This window comes from Papio anubis, chromosome 4, assembly GCF_008728515.1.
Source record: "Papio anubis isolate 15944 chromosome 4, Panubis1.0, whole genome shotgun sequence".
Lineage (NCBI taxonomy): Eukaryota > Metazoa > Chordata > Mammalia > Primates > Cercopithecidae > Papio > Papio anubis.
Window position 1 is genome coordinate 113,363,518 of NC_044979.1, and position 27,600 is coordinate 113,391,117.

Genomic DNA, 27,600 nt, shown 5'->3' on the forward strand with positions numbered 1-27,600 from the left:
CAAACTCATGTTCTGCCATTTCCCCCTTCTTACTCTGGGGTCCACCCCCACTGGCCTCTTTGCATTGCTCAAACAAACCACACATCTTCCCACCTTAGATCCCTAAGCTGTCCCCCAGTTTGTGATGCTCATTCTCCAGGAGCTCACTCTTTTTCTTTACTCAGATCCTGCATCATCCCCTCAGCAATGGTGACGCTCTCTGAAGCATTCAGAAGGAATTATTCTCCCCGCTCATCACTTCCCCAAAAGAAATCTGGAGCCCAGATTCTTGGTGGGAGTTTAAGATGATATTTGGTGGGGTAGGAAGTACACTTACAGATTCAGAGAATGATGAAAAGCTGCTCAGATGTGCAGAGTGGAGCACAAAGCCATAGGGGTAAGACGTGCATTGCCCTGGAGGGCCCAGGCAGCCTTCCTCAAGTTTTCAAGAAAGGCAAGTTAGAAAAGAGTATGTCGTCACATGTTTAGAAATATTTGCCCACACCCTATGCTCTATTCCAGTGGTTCTCAAGAGAGGTTGATTTTGCACCATCACTCTCCACCGCCAGTGGACACCGGCAATGTCAGGAGGTAGTTTGGGTTGTCACAGCTTGGGAGGCTGGTACTGCTGGCATCTAGTAGGTAGAGGTCAGAGATGCTGTTAAACATCCTATAATACTCCAGAAAGCAAACATCAATAGTGCCGAGGCTGAGGAACCAACTCTCTTCTTTTGAGAACTGCAAAAGACTCCTTAAAGGAACTTAACCCATGCAGGTTCTGGTCCATTACCAGGGAAGCAGTGTCTGGGAAAGATCCAGGGAGTATCAGAGATAGACTGATACAGACAGAATCTTCTAGAACTCAGCTGACTCAAACCAGCTGGTTGTCAACCTGCAGGTGGTAGGCAATGCATAGGTGAATGCAGTCCCCAGAGTCATGGCTTGGGAAACAGGACATTACAATGGTGTCCTGGGGGCATCATCCAGGCATGGATGCAGTTATAGCAACCCTCTGGCCTCATTCACTGACCCAACAAAATGTGTGAACCCCTAAAATTTGCCAGTACAGTGTTCGTTTCAACAGACATTTGTGCTCCAGAAGATGCCATAGTGGTTAGAAGAGGCCTTTATAGACTAACGACTGTGTGCAGAGTTTTTAGCAGACCTCAGTGTCCTGCCAGGTGTTCCTGCATCTGCCTCAGCCCCCATCTCCTCACCAAAGGCACAAGAGCCAAGCACATTACCACCAAATGCCCAGCCTCTTTACAGTGCCCAGTGCACCATGTGATCACCTCTCCAGGCAGGAAGGCCCAGCTTTGGGTCTCCCAAGTCTGAAGCTTATCAGGGAGTATTTTTCATGCTGGGCTGTGATGCATCAAAAGATACAGAAGCCAAGAATTAAGCAGAGGGAGATGAGTAGCCTGATCTGTTGGGGCAACAGGTCAAGAAGAAGAGACTAAGAAGGTCACCAAAACCAGGAGGCCCCTTGAATCAATCCTTAGCAGCCCAAGTTTAATGCCAGGAAATAAAACTGCCAGAAATGCCCTACAGAGCCTTTTCAGACTTGGCATATTGCCTGGGTGCTGCACTGAGGGTTTCACTCAATTTTTATATCACTTGCATATAAAAAGATTAACTAGAAGCCTTTTAAAGTCTTTTCTTTCACTATCCAAAATGTCCTTCCAGAGTATTATTAGGTCTTTTATTTTCTTGGCTTGGTGAGCTATCCCGCTTCCCCTTCCATAAATCATGGCCCGTAAATAAGAGATTCCTCTTGCAGACTTCCCAACTGCATTTTTTTGCCATTACAAAAACTGCTTTCATTTAAATAATCTGTTGAAAAATACACTGAACTCATTACATACTAATTCCTGCTGAAACATGTTCCCCTACAATGGTTCATTGGAGAGACTGAAGAGGGAGAGAAGACAGGGAGAGGGAGACCTGCTATTTCAGTCCTTTGATGTAAAATATTTGCCACATCTTTCCATATATTGACTCAACCCCTAAACTCTTCTCTGCAGTTTGCTCTTTCTGTCCATCTTCCTGGGTGGAGACCTACTGCAGATATTGGAAATTTGAGCAATTAACCTAGTCAAACAGGGTTCAAATGGTATATGACATTTCAGACATTTTCTGTGGGTTTGTATAGTTGCGCTCCACTGGGATAAAACCAAATGATAATTTTCAATTTAATTCCATTCAACAAATCTTGATTGAGACCTTACCTGTGCCAGACACCATGACACATAAATGCTGTTTGTAAGCAGAGCAGAAGTTTGCAGCAGGAAGTTTCAGGCTAGCCACTGTCAGCCCAATCCACATTTTCACTCTTCAATTCAGAATGGGTTTTTAGGTCTAGGGTTCTGAGTGTAAGAAACTAGACATGCCAGTCTATGGATAGGAATTCATTAGACTCTCAGGTGGACTGACCTCCACTAGTCCTTGTACAGAGGACTTTTAGCATCTTAGCAGCTGTCCTATACAGTAGGTGCCATTATGATTCCCATTTTGCAGGTGAGTTAACTGATATTAAACAGGTATCCCAAAGTCACACAGGTCAGAAGATCCAAACCAAGGCAGCCTAACATCAGACCTTGTGATATCATCCTCCACAGCACATTGCCTTGTTTGGATTATTGGCAAATGGCCCGAAGAGGAGTCAAGTCAACAAACAGTAATGCACTCAAGGGGAGGGTTGAGTCATTTTGAGGCCTTTAAGCCACTTGGGGAGATGTGCTGGAAATGTGTGAAACTCCATTACCTTTTGAACTCTCACTAAAATGTGCAAAACCCAGATGGAAATATGAGAAATCCTTGCCAATAATATTAGCTCCCTTCAGATCTCCTGCTGTAAGAGCCCTCCACGTATTTTTGAAAGGTCAGAGTGGCTGTTTCTTCAGCGTAGGTCAAGTTCATCTCCCAGGCATATGGGGAGGTGCTGATGTGCACGCACCAAGAGTGACGTCTGCTCATTCCCAAAGTTACTCCACAGTCCCACGGCACACTGGGTCCAGGCTTCCCCTCAGGATCTATGAGCAGACAGATAAAGATGAAAAACATATATATTTCCATCAGAGGGGAAAGGGCTGAACCAAGCATAGAGCATTCCTGAAAAGCAATGTTTTGCAGTGTGTTAAGGGATAATGAATACCACTATTTGCATGTATCGAGGGTGTCCGTACTGTACCGTGGTGGGAACATGATGGCACGGAGGATCTATGTTTGTGTGACCCTGCTCTCACCAACTGGTAATCAGGGGAAGAGTCATCTCAGTCACAAATGTCACCTTGGGTGACAGAGTTGACTCACTTTTTAAAAATATTTTATATATCACTTGTATTTTACTTCACATTAAAAAATACCCAATTCTGTTATTTTTCTTTGGCAGGAGGGAAGGGGTTGATGATACCAAAAACAAAAACTTGCAACATACTAAAACCAAGGATGTGAAAATAATTTATATCAGAGTCCAGGAATGTTCCCACAAACCACGGGGATGTGGTTTGGATTGAGGAATGTAACCATGAACTGTCTGTGCTCTTCATCTGAAGGAAAATAGAGCATGCCTTCCACACAAAGGAGACTTGGCCTTCATTGATCCTCAATAGAAAGGATTTTGTTGTTGTTGTTGTTAAATGTGGGTTCTCGGTATTTTGCTATATTGCTAATCTTTCTGTGGTCTCAGGTCTAAATGGGTGGAAACACATCTCTAATTGATAAATAAGTAGAAAAATATGCTTTATGTGTTTCTTAAAAGTCAGGAATATGTTTTATGGTGATGGCATGTCAGAATCTCCTGGGAGGCTTCAAATTACAGTAAAAACATTGCCAGAGAGAGAGACTCATGCCCCTTCACTGCCCAGGGGAGGCTCCCTTCCTGACCCATCCGGGTGTGGCTAGAATGGGGAAAAGGCTGGGACCCACCACCCGCTGCTGGGAGGCTGCATGGGCTGACCCGCCTTGCCTCCTCTCCTCAGCCCCGTGTGCATGTGCACCTGCTGGGTACCTGGGGGCTGAGGTCTCTCTTGTGAAGAGGAGTTGAAGGGCACCCATGGTTGGAACTTAGACACACGTGGGAAACGGCAGAAAGCAGATTTTGAGCAGGGAACCTGGGGGCCCTTAAGATACAATAGCCCCCACGAGAAGCAGAAGAATGGCCTAGGGAGCCGGGGTGCCCAACACGGCCTGAGGGGTAGAGGTGAACGTGGTAGCTGTTCCCTCCACCCACCAGGCCCTGGTTGCCCTAGGGATTAAAGGACGTGAGCAAGCTTCAAAAGCAGTCCCTGGGGCGAGGTGGCGGGCGACTGTAGTCCCAGCTACTCGGGAGGCTGAGGCAGGAGAATGGCGTAAACCCGGGAGGTGGAGCTTGCAGTGAGCTGAGATCCGGCCACTGCACTCCAGCCTGGGTGACAAAGAGAGACTCCGTCTCAAAAAAAAAAAAAAAAAAAAAAAAAAAAAGCAGTCCCTGTAAGCTTTTAGGGTCCAGGCAACTCCTCTGCAAGGCCCCTCTAAGAAAGCAGGACAACACGGAGGAGCCACTCCCTCCTGGCAAAGTAAAACTGAGCACAGGCCAGGAAAAAGCACAGATGCGGAGCCGCAGCCTGGTCGGGCAGCGGCGGCACCAGCACAGGCAGCACGTCGTGACATGCTGAGTTGCCGAGGCTGAGGCGGCAGAAGCTGCGTTCAAGCATGGCCTCCAGAATGTCAGCACAGAAAAAGCGGGGAGCAGTGCTACACCCCAGGAGCTAGGCTGGCATGCAGTATCGGTCGAGACTCCTGAGATCCAAGGAGAGAAAGGAGTGAGCAAAGCCCTGAAAGCTCACACACACAGGCTCTCGAACGGGGCCCTGGGGCCGGGTATTTAAGTAACAGACACACCCACAGGCAGGCGGAGTGGCTCCGCTACTTCTATAGGGTCTTATTTTAGTTTATCCTCTGGACTCTATTTACGCCAAGTAACTTAGCTCGAAACCTCAGCACTTTATTTTGCTTAAATTACTGGGATAGTTTCTTCATACCTAGACACACTATCTTAGGTCCAGAGACTAAGGAAAAGTATTTTCTTTCTGTCTCATACTTCCTCCCCTTTTGTAACCTGTGTTAACAGCAAATGTAATCAACTTCCCCACAAGCAATTGTTTAGTTTAGGGGAGATAAATATAGAAGATAAATAAAGGAGGTGCACCATTACTAGAAGGTGTTTTCTCATTTATGGAATTGCACACACAGCAATTCATCAGCTATTGTTGTTTTTTTTTTTTCCATCTGCTATTGTTTTAGATTTGAATTGTACAGTTGCTGTATTTTGCTTTATACAAACATGTCCCAGATCATAGTTCGTGGCTCTGGAATATATTTTACAGTACATATGGGACTGGCTTAGAGCCATCCCGTCTGTGGTTATGTAAAGCCAAACCACGTTATCATAGCTTTGTTGCACAGTTACTTAAAAATAAACTAGGACTTGTTTGTTGCCCATGTCAGTCCTTGAAACCAGTGTAATTCTGACTTTGGAAATTCCACCTTATGGTCTACCCAATTCAAAGCAAATACACAATTCTCTGTTGGCAGTCTGCGCTGCAGTCCCCTGTGCTAGGAAACCCCATTGCCACACTCCCTGGTTGAGAGACATACAACAGTGATCCCACCCCCTGGTAGAGAGTGATCCTTGCTGCAAAGTGGTCCTTGCTGCAAAGTACTCGAGACTCAGATTTCCTCTCTGGTTGCTCATGATTGATCCCAGTGGGCATCCAACCTGAGTTAGAATAGTCAGAATCATGCTGAAAATTTAGAACTAGGTCAGAGGGAGTCAAGTTGGTGTCTCCTGTGCTTGAACTCTGGGATGTAAACCATAGGCGGTGTTGGCAGTGAGAGAGGAGAAATGAGCTTAGAGAAGCCAAAGGGAGAAACTGGATGAGGGAGAGCGATATCACTCATGTCCCTGGCGTTCCTGAGGCCCAACTGCATTCCTGATCCTGGATTCCTTGAGACACCGCCGTGGCCTTAGAGGGCTTAAGCTGGTTGAAGGTTACCTGAACCAAAATATGTCTAATTAGCACAAGAGATGTTGGTAGCCAACATAAAATACTAATAGCAAAAATAGGTAACACTTAAATAGTGAAGTTTTCCAGAAGAGGAAACTGAGAAGAGGGAGGTTAAACGCTTGCACAAGATCACACAGTAGGCAGCCTGGCCCCAGAACCCAGAGGAGCAACCTCTCCATCGCTCACATCTCAAAATAGACACAAAGGAAAAGGCCTGGTTTGGTGTCAGGCAGATGTGGGTCAGTTTCCTTGCTGAACCACTTGCCTAGGGCTAATTACTGGCCCTCAGTTTCTTAATCTGCAAAATGGAAATGACCAAAATAATAAAATAGAATTGTTGCAAGGGTCAGTGAGATATTGTAAATAACGTGCCTTGGCCCAGTAGGCGTTTGATAAAAGTTACTTCTAATCTGTTTTCAATTTTTCATTTATAATTAACTGCAGTGACTAGAACCGATAGAATATTATGAAGAGTGGTAGTAACAAGCATCCTTCGGTATTTTTACTGTTAAATATATTGCTGAGATAGATGTGCTTTATTTTGTTAAGGAAGCATTCTTCTATTGCTGGTTTACTACAAAGGTTTTTTTTTTCTCCAGAAATTGGTGATGGATATTTTCAAGTAACTGTCCAGTTTGTAACCCAAAAAAAAGTCATATAATTTTTGTCTTTTGTCCTTATACTTGATTTTAGTAATAAAATTCTTAATATTGAATATCCTTAGTTGTCTAATTAAACATCCTTAATCATTCTTCATTGTTCTGGAAATGAACTAGTAGGTTCAATTCTCTTGTGTGTGTTTAGGATTTATGTACAAGTGAAATTTCTCTAGTTTTCTTTCTTGTTTTATCTTTTCCAGGTTCCACTTTGTGGTTATGGTAGCTCATAATGATGAATTAAGACGTTTTCCACCCTTTTCTGATTTCTGGAACTGTTGAAATAGCAGAAAGGTTTTCTGTCCTTGAGTCTTTGAAAGAACATGTCTTTAAAAATATATATATCCAGTCCCAGTATCAATTTTGGAGATAGTCCTTTCTCCTCAAAATTTTCTACTTGGCACTATGGTTATCGGTCTAAGTTTTCTACATCTTCCTGAATAAATTTGAATAATTTTTATTTTGCTAGAAAATTTTTAATTCATTGAGATATTCAATTTTTTAGCACTAAGCTGAAAATAGTAATCTCATTTAATGTTATCATTTATTCCATATCTGCATATATTTGCTCCCTGCTATGATTCCCAGCTCTCTTTACTGGACCCTCAGGGGCCACCTCTAAGTGGGGAAGCCACGGGCCCATCACTTCTGTGCTGACCTTTAGTCTTTTCCTGGTTTGGATCATCTCGGTCATCTCTACCTAGATGGCCACAACCCTACTATCATGTTAGAAGCATGGGTTACAATGCCCTAGAGTCTATTTGGAGTAGGTGAGCCAATCTTCTATTGGGGTAGAAGATAACTGTTTTTATACACAGGATGTGGTTACTGTCTTGGGGACCAGTCAGTTATTGGGGTGATCAGGAAAGGGCACCCAGGAATGAAGCACTGGTGGGGTACCCAAGCCCAACGACCCATTGTCCCAGAAGCCCCCTATCCATAGTGCCCCATAGCACTTTCACTGAGGTTTTGTTTGCCTCTGGTCTCTTCAGAGTCAATAACACTAGCATGTTATTTCACGGAAAAAGAATCAACTACTTCAAACATACCAATTTGAAGTGTTTTTATAAATATATGTATTCTATGGAATCAGATATTCTGTTCATTTTACCATCTTTATAGCAGCTATAGAGTAGGAAACCCCGTGAGTCTAAAAAGACCCACATAAAAGGCATTGGAGATAGATTAGTTGGAAATTCTGACAGGGAGGATCGGAGAAAATTCACAACTAAATCCCTGATTAGGTGAGAACCTACTTAGAGTGGACACCAGGGAGACTCCAGTTATGAAAGTAGGTGTCAGAGATAGGCAAGGCCCACATGGTGGGGAAAGCATAGGGTGCTAGACCAGGCAGGCAAGAAGCTGGTTTAGGAGCAGGCAACAATGGAATCAAGCCCAGGTAGCCTCAGCATTTTGCTAAGCAGGTTACTTGCAAAATGCTCAGGAAGTCAATGCTCCGACAAGGATTTAAATCAGTAAAGGCACTTACATCTGGAGGTGGCCAGATCTGTATGGCCAGTTCTTCCTAGCAGTGACCTCATTCTGTCTTTTATGTGGCTGGCAATTTTGAAGAGTGATGCTCATTCAGCTTATCTCTTACCATGTTGGGATTCTATGTAACTCTTCCCCACTGTCTGCAAGCACAACTGCCATATGGGCTCCATACTCAAGCATGGACCTTAGGTAATGTAGATAAAATGTTTGAATGGGTAAGGACGCACATCCAGAAAGTCCTCTGTGTCACTGGATCCAGGTCCTCCTCCAGTTCAGTGTGGGCGTTTTATCTAAGATTCCTGAATTCCCCTTCCCAGTGCTTTCCTCTTCTTGGGTCCTCATTCTCCGAGGTCTGAAAAAGGTTCTGAAAAAACGACTCGAGTCTGCTACATGGTGGGGAGAGGAGGCTTCCTTTAGTACCTAGCAAGCACACAGGCATTGTTCATGGTAAAGCATAAGGAGGAGGAGAACAGGCACCTCCTTGCGTCATCAATGAGAAGATTCCTTAAGAAACTTGAGATGAATACTCAGAAGAAACACATCAGATAAAAGTGCAAACTAAAATATTTAATAATGTAAATTTCCACTTATCCATTTCTCTGCCTTGTCTGTGTTCCAGGTTCAGGTTTAGCGGTCGCATCCTGGGCCTGGCTCTGATCCATCAGTACCTTCTTGACGCTTTCTTCACGAGGCCCTTCTACAAGGCACTCCTGAGACTGTAAGTGCTTTGCAGACCACGCTTCCACCCCAGCCCTGTCTGCAGGGCAACGACACCGACCTCTCTGGTGCCACTGACCCTTTTGTCCCTGTTTTGCCCTAACCATTCCTGTTAGGGCTATGGTGGCTTCCTGTTCTGAGTGCTTAGATATCATATACATTCTTTAGCACAATAAAAAGGCATTTGGGGATTTTGTTGTTGTTGTTGTTGTTGTAGGGGAAGATTCTATTATCAGAATGTCTTATCGTGGAGATGAATCATTTTATATAAAGATTATAATAATATTACAAACATTGCATTAAACTGTTAAGTAGAACTGATCAGTTTATAACGTAGTTGTTTTAAAATGATAGTTTTCTCCAATTTTCATGCAGAGTCCATGAGTCAATAATTATTTCGTGTTTGTTATTGTAAACAATTTCACATTTTCTTTTCAAAGGAAAATCATTTGAATGAACTGAAATGACTGAATGATCTGATTCATTAGTGTATTCAAAAGTATCAAATTGTTAAGATAAGTCTGGACGTTTTAGCCAGGAATGATATAACTACATTTTGAAGTGAGGTCTGGGTAGCCATTTGTTCAGTAATTGTGTTTGCCTTTCTCACTGAATTCACCCAGGCCCTGTGATTTGAGTGACCTGGAATATTTGGATGAGGAATTCCACCAAAGCTTGCAGTGGATGAAGGACAACAACATCACAGACATCCTAGACCTCACTTTCACCGTTAATGAAGAGGTTTTTGGACAGGTTTGTGTGATATGGAGCTTGGAAAAGGGATTTTGTTTTTTACTATGGAAAATACACATAGCATGAAATTTATCATCTTAATCACTTTTAAGTGTAGACTTCAGTGCTTCAGTTTATCCACATTGTTGGGCATCCAATCTCCAGAACTTTTTCATCTTGCAAAATAGAAACTCTACTCATTAAACAATAACTTTCCATTTCTCCTACCCACAACTCCTGGCAACTACCATTCTATTTTCTGTTTCTATGAATCTGACTACTCTAGATACTTCATATAAATGGAATTATACAATATTTGTCTTTTTGTGGCTGACTTATTTCACTTAGCGTAATGTCCTCAAGGCTCATCCGTGTTGTAGCATGTGTCCAAATTTCCTTCCTTTTTAAGGCTAAATAATATTTCATTATATAGATATATATGTATACACACATACATATACAAATATACATAGTATTCTTCCTTTATATATATAAAATATTCCTTCCTTTTTAAAGCGGAAAAATATTTCATAATGTGTATATATTATATATATATAAACAAATATATATACATATATGCCATATTTTGTTTATCCATTCATCCATTTGTCTGTTGATGAACACCTGGGTTTTTTCCACATTTTGGCTATGGTGAATCATGCTGCTATGAACGTGAGTGTACAAATATCTGTTCAAGTCCCTGCTGTATATATCAATTCTTTTGGATATATACACAGAAGTGGGATTGCTAGATCGTGCGGTAATGGGATTTCGTTTTTAAATTAGCAAATATGGGATCTCATTCATTCAAACCAATTCCTTGGGAACCACTTCCTTTAATAAATCTGCCCGTGTCCTCTTTCTTCTTTTTCTTGTTATGACATGGATCTACTTTATGTAGTTCTTTGAAAATCAGATATGATAATGGATCAGAAAGCATTTTTGTGAAGTACGCCATACATATATCAGATATTTCTGTTATCTGTGCCATTACAGAAATGATTCTATCACATCCAGATAGCTACTCCTCCAAAATACATATATCTCAACACTAAATAATAAGATAAAGTTTCCCATTTGCTTTCTACTAGTATTTATATAACATCAAATCTTCTGATCAAATGGCCTACAGTTTTAACAAAAAATAACCATAGCCTGAGTAGATTTAACAAACAAGGTTTGGTGAACCTCATTTTCTGGATGTAAAGCCCGTGACATATGGTAATTTGTAACAGAGTTGTTGTGATAGTTAAGTCAGAATGCTTCAGAGGTGCCTCCCATCAATGTGGACAGTGCACTGGGTCACTGCATGAGAATGAATGAATGCTGCAGGCCACCGAGCACCCACATCCCAGTCAAGAATCTTGGATAGGTCCTGGAAACATCAACATTCTGCTGTATTTCCTCTGTAAAAACATGCCTCTGAAGAATGCTGTTACATACTTGAGGAAAAAAAATATTTCTTTCTGCAACTCTGGAGAGCACATTTAAATATGTTCAATAATATGCTACTCATGGCTAGGCACAGTGGCTCATGCCTGTAATGCCAGCACTTTGGGAGGCTGAAGTGGGCAGATTACCTGAGGTCAGGAGTTCGAGAACAGCCTGGCCAACACAGTGAAACCCCGTCTCTATTAAAAATACAAAAATTAGCTGGGCATGGTGGCGGACACCTGTAATCCCAGCTACTTGGGAGGCTGAGACAGGAGAATCTTTTGAACCTGGGAGGTGGCAGTTACAGTGAGCCTAGATCACGTCATTGCATTCCAGCCTGGGTGACAAGAGCAAAACTGCATCTCAAAAAAAAAAAAAAAAACAGCTACTCATTTAACTTTCCTACCATGTACTCATTGAACAGGCAAAATACACTGTTCTCTGTGCATGACTACTTTTAGCCCATCTTTCACATATGCCTAATTGTAGAGCGTAAATTTGTAAAATACACACAATTGTATTAAGACAACTGGGTAGCCATCTGTAAAAGTTTTAAGTTAGATTCCTAACCTAACTCATTACACTAAATAAATTCCAGCTGGATCAGAAACCTGACTGTAAAAATTTAAATTTAAAAAAAAGGAAAAACGAGATAATTTTTATCTTTAATCTTGCACTAAAGAATGCTGATACAGATATGGCACAAACTCTCAAAGTCATAAAAGTCATCTGACATAGTCAAATATTATTTTTAAATTTCTGCATGGCAAACTGAAAGCGACATAATGTTTAATACATAACATAAAGACTATTTCTTTCAATATCAGAGATCCCACAGATCAATATGAAATTATCAGTCAACAACCTAATAGAAAAGTCACAAAGAATATAAATAGATAGTTCCCAGAAAAGGAAAGACGAGGAGATAATCTCATTTACAATTTTTAAAAATAAATTAATGCTATAGTGAGATACCATTTTCCCTTATTAGAATATCAAGAATTAGAAATGTAGCAGTATTTTGGGATGGTGTAGAGAAACAGACCCTCCTGTCCATTGTAGGTGGAAGTTTGATTCACTCTCTGTGAAAGGCTCTTTGGTGATATCAGTTCATATTTTAAATCACATGCCTTTGACTCAGCACACGTCTAGAAATTTGTCCTACCGATACATTAACACCTAATTGAAATTACTAATATATTAGGATCTTCATCACAGCCTTGTTGATAGTTGAAAAATATCTGTAACAGTCTAAATGTCCAGCAGTAGAGCACTGGTTAAATAAATGACACATTTACTAAGTGGAGTAGTGAAATCATGTGGGGTTATTAAAAAGCAAGAGGACACCTCAGCCCCTAAATTCACATATAATCATGAGCAATAAACAGGTACACTAACAACAATTAAGAAAGAAAAACACAGGTCTAAATTGTCATGAAAAATTTCTAAGATATATTTAAAAAAAAAAAAAGACAGTGAAGAACAGTGTGTAAAACACACTACTGTTTACAGGGAAAAAGAGTTTATATTGGTCAGGCACAGTGACTCACGCCTGTAATCCCAGCACTGTGGGAGGTGGAGGTGGGAGGATCTCTTGAAGGCAGGAGTTCAAGACCAGCCTGGGCAACATAGCAAGACCCCATCTCTAAAAATTTTTTAAATTGAAATATATACATTCCCCAGCATATGCATAGAATCTCCCTGGAAGGGAAGTAGAGATGACTGTTTCCAGAAAGGGAGAATGCATGGCTGGGAGGTTAAGTGGGATAAAAACTTACTTTTCATTTTATGGCCTTCTATACCACTTGAATTTTATTCCATGGTCATATACTATATATTCAAGAAAACAAAGTCAACTACAAATAACTGAATGCATAAAATTAGAGGAACAAATAAAGTTGAAGATAAAAAAGAACAATCCTCTAGTGTAAAGTGTAGGAACTCGACAACTTAGAAAAAAAGCTTAAATGTTCCCAATGATAAAAATAAGGATGTGTTGTAGATCTAGAATAATGTACAGTTGACCCTTCAAAATGCAAGGGTTAGGGCGCTGACTCCTGGAGAGTTGAAAATTCATGTATAACTTTTGATTCTCCAAAAACTTAAATACTTGTAGCCTACTGTTGACTAGAAGTCTTATTAATAACAAAAATGGTCAATTAACAAATATTTTATAGGTTATAGCTATTATAAACTGTCTTCTTACAATAAGGAATGCCAGAGAAAAGAGAATGTTATTAAGAACATGATAAGTAAGAGAAAATATATTTTCTATTCATTGAATGGAAGTGGATCATCATAAAGGTTGTCTTCACTTTGAATAGGCTGAAGAGGAGCAGGAAATGAGGGTTCGGTCTTACTGTCTCAGGGATGGAAGAGGTGAAAGAGGGGGCAGGAGAAGCAGGCACACTGGGTGTAACTTTATGAAAATACGTTGTAATTTCTGTCGTTTTTGCATTTTCGTTTCTCTAAAAATGTGTCTATATAGTACCAATCCTTCTTCTACCAATCCTTTGCTTTAGTTTCAGTGCCCATATCTAGAAAGGTTCATTATCATAAAAGAAGTCAAAAGCAGTCTTAAACAATCAGAACCCTTCTGCCAGATTGTCTAACATCGATTTGTTTTCTGGCACTGCTTCTTCTAGATCTTCTTCCTCATCACCTGGCGCTGGTTCAGAAGCACTCATCCCCATCAAGTCATCTTCTTTTAGTTCCTCTGGCATGGTGTCTATCAGCTCTTGAATTTCTCCAAGATCCATATCTTGAAACCCTTTACCCTCAACTTTTTTTTTTTTTTCTATATCTACAATCTCTTTCATGATTTCCTTGATTGGCTCTGTCATAAATCCTGGGAGGTTATGCATAACATGTGGACACAGTTTTCTCCAGCAGAAATTTATTGTTTGAGGCTTGATGACTTTCATGGCTTTTTCTATAACATCTTCAGTGGCATAACTTTTCCAGAATTTCACAATGTTCTCTCTATTGAAGTCATCCATAATGTTGACATCCTTTCCATAGAGTGCCCTGTGTAATGAGACTTAAAGGTCCTATGACTCTTGATCTAAAGGCTGAATTAGAGATGTTGTTTTGGGGGGCAAGTAGACCACTTTGATGCCTTGGTGTTGAACTCAGGGGATTCTGGGTGGCCAAGGGCACTGTCCAATATCAAAAAAACTTTAAAAAGCAGTCCCTTATTGGCAAGGTACTTCCTAACTTCGGGAACAAAGCACTGACAGAACCAATCCAGAAGAGACGTTCTCATTATCCAGGCCTTCTTGTTGTCAGCTGGTGTTATCTTTTCTCTTCAAGGCTCGGGGGTTAAAGCTTTAATGGATAAGGGCAATCCTGATCATGAATCCAAATGTGTTTGCACAAAACAGTAGAGTTAGCCTATCACTTCCTGCCCTAAATCCTGGTTCTTACTTGTCTTCCTTACTAATAAAGGTCCTTTGTGGTGCTTTTTTTCCAGAACAGGGCACTTTCACCTGCATTAAAAACCTGTACAGGCAGGTATCTTTTCTCCTCAGTGATTTTCTTAATGGTGTCTGGGAATTCATCTGCTGCCTCTTGGTCAGCACGAGCTGCTTCTCTTCTTATCTTGACATTTTTTTCAGCCAAACCTGTTTCTAAAATTATCAAACCATCCTTTGCTGGCATTAAATTTTCCAACTTTAGATCCTTCACCTTCCTTTTGCTTTGAGTTATCATATAATGACTTTGCTTTTTCTGGAATCATATTAGAGTCTATAGGTATGCCATTGTTCTAACAATACTGCACTCACATAAAAGCTGTGTTTTTGGCCGAGCACAGTGGCTCATGCCTGTAATCCTAGCACTTTGGGATGCCAAAGCAGGTGGATCACAAGGTCAAGATTTCAATACCATCCTGGCCAACATAGTGAAACCCCATCTCTACTAAAAATACAAAAATTAGCTGGGCATGGTGACACGTGCCTGTAATCTCAGCTACTCGGAGGCTGAGGCAGGAGAATCGCTTGAACCCGGGAGGCAGAGATTGCAGCAAGCTGGGATTGCACCACTGCATTCCAGCCTGGCAACAGAGCGAGACTCTGTCTCAGAGGAAAAAAAAAAAAGCTGTATTTTCAATATGATATAAAAAGGTATTCCACAAAAAGTGCCAGGTTTTCACACCTGCTGGCATTGCTGCAGTGATGGCTTCATGAATTTCCTTTTCTTTTTTTACAATGGCCCCTATGCTGGATTCATTTGTTTTGAAAAGATAGGAAACCACATCTGCAGACCTCAATCTATGGTGCCTATCAAGCAATTCAATTTTCCCTTGTAATATCATGATTTTTCTCTCCTTCTTGGGATTACTTCCAGCATCATTAGTGGCCCTTCGTGTGGGTCCCATGATGTTATTCAAAGTTCACGGTATTGCACTTAAACACAGTAAAATATGCAGTAAACAAGAGAGATCACTTTTTACTGTGATACACAGTTTACTGGAGAGAGGCTGTTCATCAGCAACACTTGAGCTCATTGCAAAAACAACAGGAGGTGGCTACAAAATTATTACAATAGTACAGTATGTACTACGTTAATTTTATGCAGTTGTGATTTAATGCTGCATTTTTATGTTAGTTTGCTTTTCTCTCAACTGCCAGTGGCACCATGTACAGGCTCTAAGTGTTTGTGTGTGTACGTTTTCATAAATTTTAACTTTTTAATAATAGATTTGTGTACATTTTGTGTTAGTAAATGATAAAAATAGACTACTATCTACATATATTTTATGGACTCATGACATTTCTAACTCTTTTTTTCATTTTAAAAAAGCTTCTATTAATTTTCTGGGTATGCAGGCCATCTGCGAGTTTTTTCAAATTGTTGTAAGTCTCCAAAAAATTTCCAATATATTTATTGAAAAAAATCCATGTACAAGTGGACCCATGCAGTTCAAATCCATGTTGCTCAAGGGTCACCTGTATACCTGTTTAAAGTTTATCCCATTTCTCTTCAAAAGGAGGTCACCAAGAACAATGAGTGGTTTTAGAAGATTGAATTGCAGCCCTTCTTTTGTCAAGTTGTTAGACAGTGGAGAGCAGAGGGATGCAGGTGAAAGACACCATAGGCTTTAGGATTAGATTCAGCTACTAGTGAAGAAGCCAAAAATGACCCTGTTGAAATTAATAGAAGCTTTTTTTTTCCCTCACATAAAAGCCCTGTTTAGGCTGAGTGTGGTGGTTCATGCCTATAATCCTAGCACTTTGGGAAGCCAAGGCGGGTAGATTGCTTGAGGCCAGGAGCTCAAGACCAATCTGATCAACATGGCAAAATCCTGTCTGTACTAAAAATAAAAATTAGTCAGGTGTGGTGGCATGTGCCTGTAGTCCCAGTTAGTTGGAAGGCTGAGGTGGGAGAATCGCTTGAGCCTGGGAGAGAGAGCTTGCAGAGAGCTAAGATTGTACCACTGCCCTCCAGCCTGGGTGACAGAGTGAGACCCTGTCTCAAAACAAAAACAAAAAAGGCGCTATTTGATAAAATCCTCGGGGATCAAGCTCCTTCCAGGTCTCCCCACTGCTATCACTAGGATAGGCGCCCCGCACTATTAGCCCAGATGAGTACAGCATCCCAACCATCATGACTGTGTTCAATGCAGCTGGACAAAGGAACACACAGCCCATCCCTTCAAGGAGGCCTCCTGACAGTGCCAAACACTTCTGCTTTCATCCCATTGGACAGAATTTACTTACGTGCCACACCTAGCTGTGAAAGAGGTTGGAAAATAAAGTCTTTAACTGGGCAGCTAAAAATCAGACATCCCAAAGAATATGGATGCTGGGTGGTAACAAGTATTTTATTGTTAGCCAATATTTTATAATTAGCACTGATCACCTAAGTGATAAAAGAAAAGGTAACCATCAGATTACTTATGGACTGTTTTGTTTAGGTACATGTGTCCACAAGTGCCAAATATACAAGTATTTTTTTCTTTAAACCAGTAACTAAATCCAGTGATGCCTCATTTGTCTTGCAGCATTGAGCATTTCAGTGAACGCTTAAGTGAATTTAAGATGACTGAAAATTACCCCCTTTACACATGAACACATTTTGATTTTTTTTAATGTCTAGTATGTTATCTACCTTCTTGCCTGTGGAAAGATGGCACACAGATCATAGCCTTCCCTGATGACTCAAGCGTGTCCTAACAAAACATGCATTATCACACAAGTGGCAGCACCATTTGCTGTGTGTGCCTACGTGCTTCTGGTTCCCTTCCCAGGATCAGGCTGCCCTGGCTGTGTAATATTATACCCCACCCTCTGCCAGAAGCCTACTGTCTTCTGGCCAGCTGTGGGAGTGGAAGCTGATGGCTGTTAAGAATTTGCTGTCATTGAGATTTGGGAGCATCAAGTATGTGATTGTAGCATTGAGACATTCAGCTTCACCATTGGGGACAACCTAGCACATTTTCCTTTCATTTCCATCATGCCTCTTGAGTATAGGAAACCTGTTTCCTCTGTATAAAACGAAAACTGTAGCCCTTCCAAGGTGCATAACAATCTGTTTAGAGGTCAGGTGCAGTGTCTCACGCTTGTAATCCCAATATTTCGGAGTTGGGAGGATCACTTAAGGCCAGGAGTTCAAGACTAGCCTGGGCAACATAGACCACATTCTACCAAAAAAAAAAAAAAAAAACCCAAGAAGAAGAAGAAAGAAGAAAGAAGGAAGATAACCAGGCAGAGTGGTGCCTCTGTGATCCCATCTTCTCAGGAGGCTGAGGCAGGAGGATCACTTGCCCCCAGGAATGCAGGGCTGCAATAAGCTATGATTGCACCACTGTGTTCCAAACTGCTTAGAACAGCCAGAGCCTTTTTAGTGACCTTGAGAAAGGAAAAAAGACTCCAGGGGTAATAATGCCAAATAATGCCCTGTAGAGGACTTTTGGTATACAGGTGTGCCTCCCTGAGAGATAAGCTGAACTGACAAGCATCTCCCTGAGAGATAAGCTGAACTGACAAGCATTGCAATATTTCTGTTTTCCTACAAGGTCACGGAAAGGGAGTTGAAGTCTGGAGGAGCCAACACACAGGTGACGGAGAAGAACAAGAAGGAGTACATCGAGCGCATGGTGAAGTGGCGGGTGGAACGCGGCGTGGTACAGCAGACCGAGGCGCTGGTGCGCGGCTTCTACGAGGTGAGGCCCGGTGGCCTGGGGAAGGCAAGCTGTGGCCAGGGCGCTGCTTCATGGGGCCTCATCCTCCAGGCTCCCTGGGGGAGCAGCAGCTCAAGTGGTGAGAACAGACAGGGAGAGCCAAGGCGGGCAGTGGGCTCAGCAAGTGCTCCTCACCAGGGAGTGCTGAGGACCTTCTTGGGGTGGAGGGCTGAGGGGTCACAGTTCTCTGGGACACTCAACTCTTATTGGTGAAAAATGCTTTCAGACAACTGGCATGTGACCCTGGTGTGCCAGATGTGAAAACATCTAGCATCTCTTCACGATATGTGCAGGTGGTGTTTCCTTTCATTCAACGAAACAAAAATAAGTGAAGAGAAGGCATCAGGGGGTATTGTCCACTGTCACTAGGATTTTATTTCATTATAGCATCACATTGTGCCACGTAATCTATGCTGAGTGGTATATGAGGAAGACAGGGAGGGCCGCTAGACATCCTATGACATCCTTGAACTTCTCCAGTTTAAAAACCAGAGGCTATAAATGTTTTCTCACGTCTTGGGTCATGGAAGGCTCTCCTTCCCTGCCAGAATGGAATAGTGCACTGGCCATGGTCTTGTCCACCTCTGGTTTGATTAGAGGAGGTTCCACCACAGGACCTCAGTTGTGCCTGGTACATTTCACCCGAGATGCAAAGTCAGAATGCAGAACCCTAACAAAACAAGTCTTCCCAGATATCTAAGGAGGGAGGAAAGAAGTGAGAGAAGACAGGAAGGAAAAGACAAATTTGCACCCAGCTAGCTCAGTCCAGTGAGCATGAGGCTCTTAATCTTAGGGTCCTGGTTTGAGAAGGGATGGAAAATGCAGTCGTTTTAATACAAATGCTAAATTTTAGGAAATAAGTCATAATTGCATGTGAAAGACTACATTACATTTTAAGTGAAATAGTAATACTAATAGCTACTAAGTCCTTCAAAGTGATGTGGACTTTTTGCCTTTAAAATGCAGCGTTATTTGAAAATTTCAATGTGACTGCAGAAAGTCGAGTCAGATTTGTTTACAAAATCATTCTGAGGGGGAGCATTAGGGGTGGAGCATGGGATTCTTTTTTCTGTTCCTTGCTTATGAAGGCTTGTGTTCTAAAATATTGAAGTCAATGATCATCGTTCGAGCTGCTGTAACAAAATACTGTGAGATCGGTGACTTACAGCAACAGTCATTTATTTCTCACAGTTTTGGAGGCTGGGAAGTCCAAGATCAAGGTACCAGCAGATTTGGTGTCTGCTAAGGGGCCACCTTCTGGTTCATAGATGGTACCTTCTCCCTGTGTCTTCATGAAGGAAGGGACATGAGGTATCTCTTGGGCCTGTTTAATAAAAGCGTGAAGCTCTGGTGATCGAATCACCCCCCAAAGTCCCCACCTCCTAATACAATGCCCTGCGGGGTAAAGATTTCAACATATGAATTTGGGGAAGGAAAAGGATATAAACATTCAGATCATAGCAATAATTTCTGAGTTAAAAATGATTGCAGACTGAAAGAAAGTATTGCCAGTGATGGTGAGTTTCCCAGTTTAACCCACATAAATATAATAATGAACATAGCCTTTCCACGTGTTTGGACCTGGATACTGAAGCCTAACCTGCATTTCAGGTTGTAGACTCGAGGCTGGTGTCCGTGTTTGATGCCAGGGAGCTGGAGCTGGTGATAGCTGGCACCGCGGAAATCGACCTAAATGACTGGCGGAATAACACCGAGTACCGGGGAGGTGAGTGGGCAGAAGCTGTGATGATATAATTATCACAAATAGAACTCGGCACTTTCCAAAAGATTGTTTTGTTGAGGTGAAATTGATGTAAAATAAAATTGACTAAAGCGAACAAGTCAGTGGCATTTAGTAGATTCATAGTGTTGTGCAACCATTACCTCTAGCTACTTGCAGAATATTTTCATCACCCCAAAAGGAAACCCTGTACCCATTAAGCAGTTGCTCTCACTCCTACGCCCCCTTCCCCCAACCCCTGGCAACCATCAATCTGCCTTCTGTCTCAATGGATTTGCCTATTCTGGATATGTCATATAAATAGAATCATACAAAATGTGGTCTTTTGTGTCTGGCTTCTTTGACTTAACCTACTTGAAGTTCATCCATGTTGTACGTAGCATGTTTCATTATTTTATTCCTTTTTATAGCCGAATAACATTCCATTGCATGTATAAATAATTCGTCACTTTTTGGCCGGGCGCGGTGGCTCAAGCCTGTAATCCTAACTGGGAGGCCGAGGCAGGCGGATCCGCGAGTCAGGAGATCGAGACCATCCTAGCTAACAAATTGAAACCCGTCTCTACTAAAAAAAATAAAAACTAGCGGAGGCCGAGGTGGTGGTAGCCTGTAGTCTAACTACTTTCGAGGCTGAGAGGGCAGAATGAAGTAAAACCCGGGGCCGGGCGCAGTGAGCTGAGATCCGGCCACTGCACCTCCAGCCTGGGTGACAGGCAAGACTCCGTCTCAAAAATAATAATAATATGTATGTAATTCATCACTTTTTGGAGACTACAAAAAGCTTGGCCTTACTTCAGTACAAAGCAGGAGTTTGTACATGCCTTTCTCCAACTCCCAACCTGAACTTTCCTTCAGGTGACATCCTCCTCATATTGGTCGAGTCTCTGGCCTAACATGGTATAGAGGCTTACAGAGAACATTCCATCCAGGACCCAGCTCCTGAGCGGCATGCGTGCCTCCAGCGAAGGGTGTCTCATTTCCTGCAGAATTGGAGCCCTCTCTGCCTCGATCCTAGTTTGCCAGAACACGGTTCTAACCGTGGCCATCACTAAAGCTAATGTCTAACCCCTCCTAACTACTCACCTTGCACACTGCCAGACCTGTCTTCCTGAAACATTGCTTTCATCGGGCCACTTCCCTACCCACAAAACAAGTTCCTTATTACTTCTAGATTTGAAGGGTTTTGTTAGCCTCAGAACTCTTCATTTAAAATACCACAGAGAAATCCATCAATGCAGTAGAGAGTGAGCTAGGGGCATCACCTCAGCCTCCCTCATGTCCCCAGTACACTCAGCCCCGCAAAGCCTCTTATATTATAAAACTGGTATAGTATGAAAACCGCTGTCTGCCTTGCTGGGCATGGTGGCTCCTGCCTTTAATCCCAGCACTTTGGAAGGCCGAGGCAGGCAGATTGCTTGAACTCACAAGTTCAAGACCAGCCTGGTGAAACCCCACCTGTAAAAAAAATACAAAAATTAGCCAGGTGTGGTGGCATATGCCTGTAGAACCAGCTACTCAAGAGGCTGAGATAAGAAGTTCCCTTGAACCCAGGAGGCAGAGGTTGCAATGAGCCGAGATTGTGCCACTGCACTCCAGCCCGGGCAACAGAGTGAGATTCTATCTCAAAAAAAAATTCTCTGCCAGGCTGTTAAAGCCCCATAACACCCCCCAGAAATATTCCTTCCTGCCTTCACCACACACACCTCTACTCCAATGGCTTACAGTTGCCTGCATATTTCCTCTTCGTTCTTGTTATTCTTTATTTTTCCTGCCAGGAATGTCCTTCTCCTTCCCTCCACTTGCACAAGCCCTTCGCACACTGCTCGTAGCTTCACTTCCTTTCTGAAGCTTTCCTTGCTTCTACCTTGGCACACATGGATTTCTTCTCTCTCTGAATGCCTCTTGCATTTGCAGTCAATGGCAAATCATTTAATTGATATATCCAAGCATGGTCTCCCCAGTTTACTGTGAGAGGGACCCAGTACTTAATCCATGGGCCCAGCATGTATCCACCCAGGGCTGGCCTGAGAGCAGCTGCTCAAGGGGAGAGCCTGGGATCTCCTGTTCACCAAACTGGCTGTTCACCTCCAGCCTGGACTGGTAAGTCCTAGACTCTCCCGTGGTATGTGGTTGCCAAGAGCTAAGACAGCAGAACAAAGGAAACATGATGCAATATTGTGTTCATGGGCCCTTTGGTCTCTACCAGGCCGTTCTATTCCTTATCTACACCTATATCAGGCAGGGGCATTTTAAGTGGAGTCCCAGTTGTTTAAATAGAAAGCAGACATCTCTGAGAACATCCCTCAGAACATAAAGTCCTTTTATAAAATGACTATTTTCTAAATCTACTCTTGTTCTAAAACTTGACCTAGTTGCACAAATTGTTTTAGACCTCTCTAAAGGCCATCATGAGAGAAATCAGATCAAAAACCGCGATTCCGTTCCTATCATACCTGATGTGTTTGATCTCTCTCCCCCTCCTCACCCCTTCCTCTTTTCTCCGCATCCTGTCTTCCTCCCTCCCTTTGCCTCATGCAGGTTACCACGATGGGCATCTTGTGATCCGCTGGTTCTGGGCCGCAGTGGAGCGCTTCAATAATGAGCAAAGGCTGAGATTACTGCAGTTTGTCACGGGAACATCCAGCGTGCCCTACGAAGGCTTCGCAGCCCTCCGTGGGAGCAATGGGCTTCGGCGCTTCTGCATAGAGAAATGGGGGAAAATTACCTCTCTCCCCAGGTACAGAGCTCCTGCCAGCCTTCGGGGAAACCTGCTGAAGAGGGCAAAGTATACTTTGCTATTTGATTTTGAGTGACCATCCTTTGGGATGGAATTCTTTCCGGTTACCCAAAGTATTGTCATGGCAGTTATTAGGGAAAGGTGAAGGTGAGGTAGCTGTGAGACTTGGATTGAAACTATATTATTCTTAGGGAGGTTTTGATGACTGATGGTATTTCAGCGGTAATATCTTGGTCCATGTGTCAGTCATGGGATGCTCTCACAGCCCAACTTAATTTAAAGATGAATGTCTCACACAGGAGAGGGCAGAGGCAAGGACATTAATATAAAAAAGCTGGAACCTGGAAGTAACGCCTCGAGCATCATATCGGTACTTCTGCAGCGTATCTCTTAATACTTCATAGGATCATTATATATGCGTGATGTGTCGGATTTTTCCTACCAAGTTTTAAAACATGTGGTGATGAGACCACACGTATCTCTGGGTCTCTATGGTGACTTCTATTTAGAAAGCACATCTATTGTGGGATAAATGTGAAAAAGGAGACACTGGGGCTCCAGGCAGTTTTACAGAAGAAATTCCCTGCACTGTGAGTTTTAATCCCAGCACTTCCTGAATCCTTTCTATGCCGCTTTGGGTAGTGCATTCCTAATCAGGAAGCACTGAAGAGACAGTGGTGCATAGCGCTGTAGTGAGAAACGCTGCTGCAACAGACAGAAGAAAAGATGGACCCCTATTATCTTTTGTTAATAGGATACGTTCTAATTATAAAGAAGCTTTGCATTGAACTCAGCTCTATTTCTACATGGCCACCCAGACACTTTTGCTAAATCCTTATTGCAGAAGGATTTACTGGACTATAGCTTTCATCTAGCGTTCCCAGATTTTCCCCGAGGACAATTCGCCTGGTGTCAGTCAGCATTCGTGGGCGTGCCCAGCTGGTTAACCACAGCTGAACACCCTGGTGCAGGCTTCAGCCCTGGCTTCACCCACGCCGTTCAGCAGACCCTCAGCTCCAAGGGTCTGTCTTGTTTGCATGGCTCCACCAATAGCTAAACCTAGTGAATTTAAGTCTGGCAAGAAAAGAAGACTAAAAAGGCAGAATTTCCATTTGTTAAGTTGAATGATAGATTTCAATAATATAGTTATTTGGAAACATCTTGCTTTTATTTTAGAGAAATGCAGCTTGAGTCATCACTGATGATAGCCTACCCCTACAGCATGCAGCTTGAGGAGGGGCTGAGCTACAACCACACACCTGCCCGTGGGAACCGGCAATCTAGGGAGAACACGTCCTGATAGTAACTAATCATAGCACAAGGTAGAATCAGCGGAGCACAGGGTGAAGAGCAGCATGCTGCAAGAGTGTGAAACAGAGACTCCTAATCGAGTTGCCTAGAGAACATGCCACAAAGAAACTGGCATTTAGGGGAACATTGGGAGATGAGGAATAGGGAGAAGGGGCCTTCCAGGCTGAAGCAATAGCACATGCAAGGTCTGACAGCAGGGAATGGCAGCACATGTTCAGGAAGGTGCGGCTGGCTAGTGCAGAGGGTAAGATGCCCGGAGCATCATCACAGGGGATGCAGTTGAGAAAGAGTTTGGTGAGCCACAAACAGAGACCCTGCTGGCTGAGCGCCTGTAATCCTAGCACTGTGGGAGGCTTAGGCAGGTGGATTGCTTGAGCCCAGGAGTTCAAGACCAACCTGGGCAACATGACAAGACCTCATCTCTACAAAACATTTAAAAACTTAGCTGGGCATGGTGGCGTGCACCCTTAGTCCCAGCTACTTGAGGAGCTGAGGCAGGAGGATCACTTGAGCCCAGGAGGCCGAGGCTGCAGTGAGCTGTGATTGCACCACCATACTCCAGCTGGGCAACAGAGTGAGACCCTGTATCAAATTAAATTTAAAAAAAAAAAAAAGAAGAAGAAAGAAAAAAGAAAAGACTGTGCTGAGGAGTCTCTATTATTTAGGAAATGGGAGTCATTGCCTCTGTTATCTGGGGTCACAGATTGAATATAATTTCTGTATTTGCTTTGGAAGCTTTGAAATATACATTAATATTATTAACCCACACAGAGAACTTCTAAGGCAGACACTGGGCTTATGAACAGATTCTTCATATCTGGACCAAGGCACCCCTAAGAGGGCTGCTGCACCACAAGCCCCAGAGATGGTTTCCTGGGGAAGCAGGGACCTCTTCTTGGGACAAGAAGCAACTGCCTCTAAGAGGACACTGAAAATAACCCCTAAATAGTGACCCCTGTCCAGTCTCCCTTGGACAGTGTCTGAAGATCCAAGAATGTAAAAAAAGGTCATCTATGTGTGGATAGAAGGAAAGAACCTCTGACTTCCAGAAACTGTCATTCAGGAAGACCTGGCCTGGCCATGGCAGGTGGCAGGAAGCCCTGAGCAGGCACGAAGCAAAGCAGACCCCGGGTGGCATGGGCTTCCCAGGTACTGCGAGCCACAGTGCATGTGGCCTGAATTCTGGGAGAGGCGGCCTTCAGCTCTTTCCTCAGGTCTTCCCTCTGCAGAAAGGAAAGACAACTGGCTTCCCAGATGAGAGTGCCAGACACCGCCACAGCAAAACCCGGTCATAGCCCAGGCTACATAAAACCTTTGTGTCAATCCAAGTCCCTGCCTGCTAAAAGATGTGTGAGGGTCAGGAGAAATGACTTTGAGGGTAGGGGCTTCTGGGATATAATTTCATAGTTGAAGTAGATGAGAGGCAGGACTGTCACTGGAGTTGAGGTCAAGGAACTGGGGGTTTGGGTGTTCACCCTGTCAGCCCTGTGGACTTAGTTGCCACACAGTCTGGTAGGAGGACTTGAAATGGAAAGGAAGACTTAAGCAAAGTGCCAGATAATAATTATAGTAAGTTAGAAGTTCAGAGGGTCAGAAGGAACCAAAGATCTATCTAGATCACTTATTTTCAAGCTTTTTAAACCATAGTCCACAGAAAGAAATGCCTTTTATATCACAACTCAGGACATGTACTCATTTGCACGTATGTGTGTGTATATCTGAAACTCAAGTTCCTCAAAACAGCACTTTACCCTTATTATCTGCAATAAAATCTATTTTCTACTCTAACCTATTTCATTAAAATGAAATGCCAGCCAAAACCTATGGTTTTAAAAATAAATTATCTAAATGACATGAGATTCAAAGGAATGGAAACTGATCAAGGATTGCAAAGTCATGACATGGAATTGACAGCAGGGAGTGTGAAGAATGTCCATCCACGTCACAGCGTGTGGGGCAGTGAGCAGTTTCCACCCATGAGGACTGGAAAGGGGACACTAGGACCTGGAGGCAGCATCTGGAAAGAGCTTAAGGAGGTGGCAAAGTTTCTTTACTTTGAACAAGAGCTCAAAGGAGGACAGAGGAAAGGCTTGGAAGGAAAGAGAAGCACAGAAGCTAGGTCAGAGTCAAAGTAGCACTGGGCAGTGTGGAGACAGAACAAAGGAGAGGGGAGAATCTTTGAGTTTACCTTTGGGGCAGGGACCAGGGATATCAAAGCTATGAGTCATTTAGGCAATTAACTGGCCTAAAAGTTGCAAACGAAATTCTAACATGAACATGTTTCACTGCAGATGTAAACTGAGCCCAGGCCCGGGGTGGAGTTGGAGGCCTGGTTCAGTTAGTAGTTGGTTTACTCTGTAGCAGTGGTTCTCAAGGTGGGGCTAGGGAAGGCGACTTTGCCTCTCTTCCCCCACAGGAGGCAGTTGACAATGTCTGGAGACATTTTTGGTTGAGGGGAAGGGGTGCTACTGGTGGCTATTGAGTAGAAGCCAAGGATGCTGCTAAACATCTCACAATGCACAAAACAACTCCCACAACAAAGAGTTATCCAGTTTGAAAAGTGAATCGTGCCAAGCTGAAAAATGCTGCTCTCTAGTACCTAAGGCCAGAAGAGGACTACAAAGGAGGCCTGAGGGTGCCATCAGGGAGCTCAGCAGAGAAAATGGCAGCCATTGAGAAACCAAAGAGAAGCCAAGGAGGAAGATGTTCCAGAGGAAGAGCTGTCAAATGCTTTTAAAGAGCTGGAGCAGGAGGGAGTAGAGTATAGGCTTCTGGATTTAGGGATCAAGAGGTTACTGACAAACTTGAAAAAGTAAATTTAGCAGGGAAGAGAGCAAGGCCTATCTGAAGAGAACAAGGCTATAGTTAGGCAGTAGAAGAAGATTGGCATGAAGGGAAGACACAGCTTACATTACCGGCTGAACAATTGGCAGCAAAGAGGAGTGACTGCTGCCTCTTTTGTGTGTTTCTAGCCAACCTTAAAGTGGTCTCTAGTAGAGAGGAGCAAGACTTTCTTTGGCCCTATGTTGGTTAACATTTCAATCTATAACTTGGAAAAAATAGAGGAGACAGGGAGATCAACTGTGTAGATGACACAGTTAGAAGGATAAACAATACAGGGATTGGCATAACCCAATCCAAAATTATCTCAAAATGCTGGAACCCTAGCTTGACACCAATGGCGTGGAATTCGACACAATTGAGAGACCCGTGCGGATCTCCAAAACATCCGTCGTACCAAGTGTGAGAAAAGAGTGAGTCACCTGCCAGTAAGTCACGTGCACAACCCCAGAGGCTTCAGCTGCCACAAGTATGACACAGTTCCCCAAATCATTATCACAATCATGGTTGCATTAAGAGAATCTTATGTTTAAATGATGATTCACAGGTTACAAAACGCATTTACGTGTGTTCTAGCGTTGATCCTCCCCATAACCCTCTGAGGTGCACGCAGCATATATTATTATCCCCACTTTACAAGTGAGAAAACTGAGGCTCAGGAAGATTAACTGACTTTTCCAGGGTCATAAAGCTGGTAAGTGGCTAGACTGGGGTCAGCATAGAGGTCT

At 43.0% G+C, this 27,600-nt stretch overlaps 1 protein-coding gene across 11 annotated transcripts in view; it reads left to right on the forward strand.

Moving 5' to 3' along the window:
• Positions 1 to 27,600, forward strand: part of HECW1 (HECT, C2 and WW domain containing E3 ubiquitin protein ligase 1) — a 456,185-nt gene that overhangs the window by 422,282 nt on the left and 6,303 nt on the right. For all 11 annotated transcript variants that reach the window (XM_021935841.2, XM_021935849.2, XM_021935847.2 and 8 more), the window contains 5 exons: positions 8,796 to 8,894; positions 9,517 to 9,646; positions 18,078 to 18,224; positions 19,854 to 19,968; positions 22,522 to 22,720. In XM_021935841.2, the coding sequence (XP_021791533.1) occupies positions 8,796 to 8,894; positions 9,517 to 9,646; positions 18,078 to 18,224; positions 19,854 to 19,968; positions 22,522 to 22,720 (690 nt within the window). The remainder of the gene's footprint in view (positions 1 to 8,795; positions 8,895 to 9,516; positions 9,647 to 18,077; positions 18,225 to 19,853; positions 19,969 to 22,521; positions 22,721 to 27,600) is intronic.